This window comes from Taudactylus pleione, unplaced genomic scaffold, assembly GCF_031769625.1.
Source record: "Taudactylus pleione unplaced genomic scaffold, aTauple2 ptg000454l, whole genome shotgun sequence".
Lineage (NCBI taxonomy): Eukaryota > Metazoa > Chordata > Amphibia > Anura > Myobatrachidae > Taudactylus > Taudactylus pleione.
This window is the reverse complement of record NW_028284856.1, coordinates 14,110,470-14,120,321: the sequence shown is the minus strand read 5'-3', so window position 1 is coordinate 14,120,321 and position 9,852 is coordinate 14,110,470. Positions and strand designations below refer to the sequence as shown.

Below are 9,852 nucleotides of genomic sequence, written 5' to 3'. Positions count from 1 at the left end.
TTTTAAATTATTAATTGGTATTGGTATTGGTCTGTGTATTGCCCTTTATGTTAACATCATTATAGATGTGTACTCCTACATCTATCCTCGATATGCTATACAGCGCGAGATGCCGGACATGAGTGAGCCGCCAGGTCCAGTGCAGCTCTGCTAACGTTGGGCATCTTTGTTTGCTAAAAATGAGTCTCAGACACAATGCAATGTGACTACTATAGAACGCACAAGGAGACTGTGTTGATTAATTTGATATATGACACTTGTATATTGTGTCAGTATACAGATCAGAGCTTGTATAGGAAGAAAGCTGCAGCTGCTACTACTGCACTTTATATACAGATTCAGAGACTCAGTTGCACACAGATATACAAGTGTCATTAGAGAGCATTGGTGCCCCCCCCATTTTTTAAATGGGTACTTAAAATAGTGCACCTGAAAAAAGGCCATGGCCTCATGGGGAAAGGCCAGGGAAGAGATAGGGGAGGCCAGGAGATGCTGGGGATAAAAGAAGAGGAAGCTACAAGTGAGAATGATAATAAACAGGAAAATTGACAGGCCCAAACAGCGCCCCGTGCCCTGCGGTGCCCTGTGCCATGGCACTGGTCGCACTACCCTAGTTACCTTGAGTGTCATGTATCAAATTAATCCTCCTTTTACATCCTAGTCACATTATGTTGCAACTAGGATGGATTTTTAGATAGAAACAAGCAAAGAAGATGCCCGATGTGAGAAGATTCTTAAGCGACCTGGCGTATGAGGACACATCTGTATACATATATTAACATTACTTTATTTTTGTTTTTCAAAATGTTTTGTTTGCCTTTTCTAAATTTTGCATGTTTTTGAACCCTGCATTGATTTTAATATTGAATTATTAGGGGTAAAATACACACCTTTTCTCATTGACTAACAGGGTATATTTAAATTAACTTCCCCATGCAGTGTTCTGCACTTGTAATTAACCTGGCAGGGTAACAGCAGAATCACATGGTCCAAGGTTTTCCTTCCTTTGCCTGTACTATTTACAATAGATTTACATATTTTTATTTAATTTTGCAAAAAAATTCTATTGTGCATTTTTACATTGTGCAGTGATATTCAATCATGCTGCATGGTGTACATAAAGCAAAGAGGCCAAGTGGATGCCAGCAAAGGAAGGCAAAAGAAACAAGAAAAAAAGCACTGAAAACGCAAGCTGGATCCATGCTTCAATTTGTCAAAAGACAGGATGATGGCCAGGGTTCATCAAAAGACACAGCTCCACCGTGTCAGTCTCCAATTGATAATACTAATTCTTCTGATGATTGCATGCATTCTACAGAAGAGCAAGAAGTGGAAATTGCTGAATTTACAGCAGAAAAACAAGGAGTGGAAATGGAAGAATGTCAAGCAGAAGAAAGTGCTGAAAGTGACTCTAGCCTTGATACTGCAATGGAAATGAGTGATGTTATGGAGAAAGATTTGCAAATTTTCCAGGATGTTTCTTTCTGGGAAATACCAGTTCCAGATCACTTTCGGGTTGAAATCATCAAAAAGGGAAGTACTTATTTCCAGAACAAAGATGGTCCTTTCAGTGCAGTGTCAAGGCAAGATTCAGATGGAAAAGCAAAGGGTGGTGTACGTCAGCTTTCAAAAGAGTGGTTTTACAAGATGATGCCAAATGGCAAGAAAATTCTACGGTCTTGGATGATTTACTCAGTTGTCAGCAACAAATTATACTGTTTTTGCTGCCGACTGTTTGCAGTTAGTACTACAAGTATGACATCCAAATTTGTGACTGGGTTTCAGATGTGTTGGAAACTGAACCCTAAAGTATATAACCATGAGACATCCGAAGAGCACCTATGTTGCCTTGAAAAGTGGAAAACATTAACAGCAGGACTTAGGCTGCACAAAACCATTGATGCCAAAAGTATTTCTTTAATGGAAATGGAGAAGAAAAAGTGGAGGGACATCTTGTACAGATTGCTTGATATAACATTGTTTCTTGCCAAGCAGAATCTAGCATTCCGTGGCCACAAGGAAGATGAAACTTCATTAAATAAAGGGAACTTTCTTGAGATGGTTGAGATGCTGTCAAAATATGATCCAGTGCTGAAAGAGCACCTTATGAGATTAAAACAGAGCACATGTAAACTTAAAGTGTCAGTCTCTTATCTAGCACCAAACACTCAGAATGAGTTTATAAGTGCCTTGGCAAACCATGTGAAGGAGAAGCTTGTCATTGACATAAAGTCTGCAAACTGTTTTGGGATCATGTTTGACAGCACACCTGACATATCACATACTGACCAGATGTCCGAAGTAATCAGATATGTAAAAATCAACAATATGAAAGTTGAAGTAAAAGAGGTATTTCTTGGATTTTTTCCTTTAAAGGGGAAAACCGCTGCTGACCTCAGTTCTGACATTCTTAAAACACTGGAAAATGATGGACTGGACATAATGATGTGCCGCTCTCAAGGCTATGATAATGCTGCCACTATGGCTGGAATCCATGGAGGTGTGCAAGCCATTCTTAAAAAAAAGAACAGGAAGGCTATTTTTAGTGGATGTGTGGACCATTCACTTAATTTGTGTGGTCAGCACTCTTTTGCTGAAAATGCATCATGTGTGACATTTTTTTGGACTCTTGAAAGAATGTTTTCTTTCTTTGCTGCTTCCACCCATCGATAGGATGTGTTAATGGAACATACTGGAGTCTCAGTGAAAAGGCTGTCAACAACACGCTGGAGTGCTCATCATGCTGCTGTTACACCAGTTAAGGAGAAGTTTGATAAGTTTGTGGAGGCGATCGAAGCTCTTTGTGATCTACATGAAAATTTGGATACAAGGGGAGCAGCACAAACTCTTTTGCCTGCTGTCTGTGATTTCACTTTTCTGTGCTACCTATACTTCTGGTGTAATGTACTTCAGGAAGTTAATCTAACACAGCAGTACCTGCAGACAAAGGGCTTAACTCTTGACAAGGTGGTGACAAAGTTAGAGGCGCTTAAACTTTTTTTACATGATGAACGCAGTCAACTAGTGGAGCATGCAATTGAACAGGCACTTTCAAAGTCAGAAGAATATGGAATTGCAGTACAGAGAAGAGCCAGGGTCAAGAAGAGGTTGGCAGGGGAACAAGCATGTGATGCTGGACTCTCTCTTGAGTGCATTGATCGCTTTCATTCTGAGCTTCAGATCAGATCAAGAGCCATCCAGAAAATAGCAGCCATGTTTGAAGCTGTTCAAGCGAAGAGTCTTATATCTGCCACTGATGAACAGTTAAAGGTGTCCATTCCAAAATTGACCACTTTCTATGATGAGTTATCTGAAAGTGCTCTTTTAATAGAAATACCAAGGCTAAGAAGGATATTTTGAAATTCATAGCAGAATGGGACTTTGCAGAATCTCTACCAAACCTTTCACAAAGTCTAAAATTATTTTTGACGATCTGTGTGTCTGTGGCTTCATGTGAGAGGAGCTTTTCAAAGCTGAAACTTATAAAGAACTATTTGCGATCTACCATGGGACAGTCAAGGCTTTCAGACCTTGCAATTCTATCAGTTGAAAGTGAGATGGCAAAAGGCATTGACTTTGATGAAGTGATTCAAAAGTTTGCAGCTGTGAAGGCCAGAAAAGGAAAGTTTAGATTTTTTTTGTGGAGATGTTCATTAAGTGCTAAAATGCTTTTGTATTTGTTACTGTTTATGTTTTTTATGGTATTACTTCAAATTAAATTATCGAGGTGTGCAAATGAATACTTTGTGTGATATACTTTGCTGAATATAATAAATTTAATATGGTTTGGCGTGCTGTTCTTGAGAGTTTCTCTTAATGTCTTCATCCCTATGTTGCCCTTCCGAATCTTGGCTAACACATGAAAAACCTCATTGCAATGCAAAACCGTTTTACAGTCTAAGTTTGTGTCCAGTAAGTCAAGAAACTGTTGAGTCAAATAATTTAGGCATTGAGTTTAGTTTGCATAACACTTATGTAAATGTTATAATGTTTTACCTGTAATATTGTATTTTAAAGATATAATGTTAGTTTTGTTAGCTGTTTATTTTATTACTATTGCCATTGCATTTAGTGATAGTACAAAAACAGTACTAAGGATGGGGGGGGTGACACCATGAGCTACCACACCAGGTGACACCAACCCTAGTGACGCCTCTGGACCAGGTTACTGGAAAGCAATTTGTGATGCAATGGTAAAGTTCTTTGGCTAAGTTTCAAGCTCAAGATCTTTCCAAAACTAAACTACTGACCCTAATTGAATTGAGTCCTTAGTATATATCCACTTATATTGGATCCCACAGGCTTATGAAAACTGTTTAAAAACAGCTCATGAAGCAAAGCCCATGTGACATTGCAATTCCAGAAAATCTACTTGCATACAGCTGTTTCCACTTTAAGTTTAAATCACCCTTTTCAAAGCTGTGTTTTATGACTCAAAGGAATTATCATGCAGAAAAATTCATATACAGAAATGATTCTAACATACTGGCACTGATACAGTATTGGTGTTAATACAGTAATGTTTTGCTGCAAAATGTAGCTCTATTACAACCCTGGATTCATATTTTGTTTTTCACAGTTATATATCAAGTACCATTTTATATAGGGTCAAGTTAAGTTTGCTTTTTGTGTAATATTTTCCTGCCTTTTTACTAGGGATGGCACATACTGTAGATGTTCAATAATATCTATTGCAAGATTATTAATGTTTTTTTTATCCTTTGATTTGTATATGTGTCTGATTTCTCATTGTGACATGTGCCATTTACTGTTTATTAATGAAGGAAACTGACATATGCAATTTATTTCACCACAAGCAAAGGTTTAATTAAATATGGCTTTCTATATAAGCATCAGATAGTTCCATATAATGCAGAGCATCAGTGACAGCCATCTAATACAGAGAGCGTCAGTGACAGCCATATAATACAAATAACACCAATGACCACCATAAAATGCAGAGTAGTTGTGACCCCCATATAATATAGTGTTCATCATTGAACACTATAAAATAAAGACCACTTCAGTAATCACCATATAATAGAGATCATCAGTGACCACCATATCATTCAGAGAGCATCAGTGACAGCCATATAATGCAGGAAGTAATTGTGACCACCATATCACTATATAATACAGAGAGCATCAGTGACCACTATCTAATACAGAGATCATCAGTGACAACTATGTAATCCCCCCTTTTTCCACTAAAGGGACATCAGGTTACTAATTAGCAGGGATGTGTCTTATTATCAGTGCCTCCACCCAAGCTAGAGTTGGGGTTTGCTTGGAAAAACCTAATATGGTGTATAGTGTGGTGTATATACAATGTGTAAATCACAATATAATGCTTTTTTATTTTACTTCACATTTACCTGTATCTTTTCTTCCACAGATTTTGCCGTATTGGAACTCACACTGTAATCGCTCCAGGTAAGTAAACACACAGTAGTTAATAAACATTAAAGTTACTTTTATGAGGAATATAAGTAATGGATCTTCACTTGCAATTTACATATATTTTGCTGTTAATATACAGAGGATGAACAAAGCTCCATCTATTACATCAATATAATTCTAAAGGTGCGTACACACATAATGATTTTTTGAACGATTTAACTATAACAACGTCGTTATCGTTAAATCGTTTATGAAATCGTTCATCTTTTTAAGGTGAATGATGAACGATAATCATTCATGCGAGTTAACGTTTGTAGTTTGTAGTCCATTCTGACTGTCCAACAAACGATTTTCGTTCAGAAAATCATTCATGTTGTACAGAATGAATGATGAACGATGTCCATTCACTGTATGCATGATTAAAAATTCGTTAATCGTTCATGAAAATCGTTCATTAATTTAGTAACCAACGAGTTTTATAAACAATTTTCATTCACTTTTTCAAGGGAAAATCTGGACGAAAATCGTTCACTAAAATTGTTGGTTACTAACATCGTTCTGTGTGTATGCAGCTTTAATATACAAAACCCTAAAACCTAAACAATATTATAATATTAGTCAAGGAACTATATTTATAAATAGTTCTAGTCCAGAATGTTTAGTCCCAGTTAAGTTCATCAAGTGTCCCTGTTATTTTGCCAATTATTCTTTAACCTCGTTATGAGGCTTTTACTCAATCAAATCATCACCTTTCCTTGGTGATATTATAGTCACAGTCATACCATAAATTAGTATAAATTGACTCCCTTCCACAATAAAGGTAAGTCTACATAAGGTACTTATACTGGTACCTTGATAACTATATAAATCTTACAGTGTCAGCAGATAATGTCCTGTGGGTTATTCTTGCAAAAGTCAGAGAACAAGGCTGTGTACCTAACTATTATTGAATTCCCCTGACTGCTGTAACTATTACTTTGGTCTTAGGTTCTTTGTTGCAATCTGCTAAAGTAGCAAATGATTAACCCTCCAGAATCTACACTTGTTATACAGTGACCTCTTAGCTTACTACAGTCCTCAGCTAAAGCAGGGATGGGGAACCTCAGGCCCCAGGGGCCGTATAAGGCCAGCGGAATCATTTGGTCTGGCCCTCTGAGCTTTATTCTGTTAGCCTCATCTGGCTAGCAAGGTGCCTAGAATGGCACACTGCAGCCAGAATCTATGCAGCAGTGCCGCCTGGAACATCCTTAAGACGCTTCAGATGGTCACACCGTTGCCCTTACAGCTCTGTAGCATCATCAGGATTCTCCAGGCATCACTGTAATCGTGGCCCCGCTCCATGCGGCGTCACACAGAGGGGGCATGGGCTGCACCAGGCCCACAAATAATGTTATATAAATCAAAATGGCCCTCAGCAGAAAAAAGGTTCCCCACCCTTGAGCTAAAGCAATACTTGATACTTTGTTATAGTGCAACTTTGCCTGAAACTGCTTTGGCTCAGTTTCCCAGTAGATAGATATCTGTCACTGAATTAGCGCTGCCGAATTTATGTAATGAATTTCCCCTGGTCTGCGTCTAAGAGGTGGACATATAGGTCTCTTAATATACAGTATATGGCAACTGTCCCTATGGAGCCTCTATTGTTGTGACTGAGGATGTCTGTGTGAGTGCTGGGATATTGAATACTCACTGTAGGCTCAGCACTGCTGCTGCCGCTCACCTGACACTGATGTTGCCCTGTCTCCGAGTCACTGGCTCGTATTGGCTGCAAGACGGCTCTCAATCAACAGGCAGTGGGGGGTAGATGTGTGACAGCTTCCGCTGTCATACAGGAAGGCGCCGGCTTCTCCCCGCTGACAATCAGCGGGATGGACTTTGCCTCCACTGCCGCTCACTGCAGGTACTGCCGGGTAACTCCTCTAACAGCATACACTGCTGTCCTTACAGGAGCCCCAGTTGTGTAAGTTCATCCCAGATGCCCGGATGCAAGTTATAATTTGGTGCCCCCACCCTGTCAAAGCCGCTGACACTGTAATGTAGCAATTCGCATGCAGACAGGCTATAGATGGACGAAAGCAGCAGCTGACGGTCTGACATGGAGCTCTCCACTAGTGTATGGTGGCTTCTCAGATGCTGGGAAGAGGTGCCATGTATTGGGTGGCCATGACGGTACACTCCGGGTTACTGCCCTAAGTGGGGTGAATATGTTGTGGACAATGGAGGCGGTAGCCCTTCAGAGCTGGAGCCCGGTGGCAGGCGCCTCCATTGTTTCCCATAGTTCTGCCCCTGAGGAGCCCCACTCTGACACCACCATCGCATATCTCCCGAGCGCTACTACACTACCGTGCTAGTGAGTAGTGACGTGGTCACTGGAGGGGGAACCGCAGACTGACTCCTAGCGCTAGCACAGCACCTTATATACCTAATCTAGCACTGCGCGACCTACCCTCTCTCCCATTTGCAGCACGAGCTCCTGCCTTACAAAGAGCTCGTGCAAGTTCTAGTATTTTCCACTGACTATATATTATTAATACATTTCCAACCCTGAGTACATAAACCAAAAGCTCTTTATGTAAGAATTTATTGGGGTGCCTGACAGCTACTCCCAATGTACTTGTGTTACCTAATATATACAGTATATATATATATATATATATATATATATATTTATATATATATATATATATATACCCAAATCCACGATCCGGCACTCACTGGTGTAAATGATACCTGTCCCTTATTTAACGGACTTATTTAATGGACTCAGTATAGTCGTGAACTTAAAAGAACTGTTTTTAATTATTTTTTTAATGTGCGTTTTAATATTTTATTATTTCAGACATGGCTGGAAACCGAAACGCGAATTCTGGACAGGATTCCTGGATTTATACCAAGCCAATGAGTGCTTGTGGAACATAAAGCTCAAAGAGTACTCAGATAGGGACCTTAAAAACCAGGCATATCAGAAGCTGCTGATATATAGCAGGTGCCTGAGGAAGAATGCAGGCTTAGCCTGGGTAAAGCAGAAGATCAACAACTTCCGGACAGTGTTCATGCGGGAGGACACCAAATATGTGAATGCCAAATGTTTCAGAGCAGGGGCGGACGAGGTTCGGAAACCAAGTTTATGGTATTATGAACTACTCTCCTTCGTCCTGGAGAAAGAGCCGGAGAAGCGGTCAATAGCTCACTGGATAAGGACTAGGAGGAGGTCTGTCCTGCGGATGAACCGGAGAGCAAAGATTACTGTACTTCAAAATTGTACAACAGTGGATTAATTACTTGTTTTCACCCTTACCCACTTTACCAATGTAATGATATTTAAAATGTAAATAAAAATGATTCGACCAATTGGTCATGTATTTTATTTGATAATTAACATTTGTTTCTCTCCTAATTCCTTCTCACGGAAGTGGATCCTGATGGTCCGGCCAGTGAGCTGGTGGAACTTGAGGACACCATCGTTGAGGCACCACCACCACCACCCTCAGAACCTGCCACCAAGAAGCGGAGGTTGGCGGGCAAGGCGTCCACATCCTCAAGTTCCAGACCGGGTCGAGCAGAAACATTTTGAAAATGTGCCGAGGAGGTGCTACAGATGAACAAGGATGATTTCAGTACTGTTGGACTCATCATCGGTAATGAATTGAGGAAAATGAAGCCCCAAACACAGCTGTATTGCAGAAGGGTCATGTATGAGGTGTTGTGTCATGGTATGATCGATGAAATTGATGAAATCACGACTCTAAACCCATATAAACCCAAGCAGCCAGCTCCAATGGAATTGAGTAGTTCTCATCCCCCCCGGCCATATACCCAAAATCCTCCTCACCAGTATTATCCCCAATATGCGTTGGGAACCCCTGCGCCACCAACCAACCTCCCTGGGCCATCCTCAAGTGACGTGCACTCTGCTTGGCAGAGTGCACAGTTAACTCTTACCGATGAAGAGTTTTTCATATGTAATTTTTTTACAATCGTTTTTCTTTTAGCATGTTTTAGAAATTGTTCTGCCCGATTTCTCCTGCTCTTTCTTTAGGATGATATTGAGTAGTTCATCCTACCATAAACTTTGAGTTTCTCCACCTCAATTACCCCTGTTGCTGCATGTTTAGCATACGTATATTTAGTTGTGACTTCCCCAGATCATGCCGGTCAATCTGCCAATATCAATGCATATGCACGCTACCCGCAGCACAAGATGCAGATGCCCAGCAATACATACTACCGCCCATCTCCCTTTACTGAATGCTTGATCAGTACGTAGAATAGTGCAAACATCGGTAACATCGAGAACAAACAAACTCATACGCAGAATAGTGGTTGACCAGACCTCGCGCTGGATCTTGGCCTATTTCTATGTGCATGGCATCTCCTCACTGCGTCCGTCAGCGCACTGCCTTAATTATGCATGCCCCTAAAATGGCATTCAGACGCAGAGACACACCTGCG

General features: G+C 40.4%; 1 protein-coding gene across 1 annotated transcript; it reads left to right on the top strand.

Moving 5' to 3' along the window:
• Positions 1-1,101: 1,101 nt before the first annotated feature.
• LOC148505458 (zinc finger MYM-type protein 1-like) lies at positions 1,102-2,673 on the top strand. The gene has a single exon (XM_088448236.1). The coding sequence runs from the start codon at positions 1,102-1,104 to the stop codon at positions 2,671-2,673; it is 1,572 nt and encodes a 523-aa protein (XP_088304362.1).
• Positions 2,674-9,852: the final 7,179 nt, after the last annotated feature.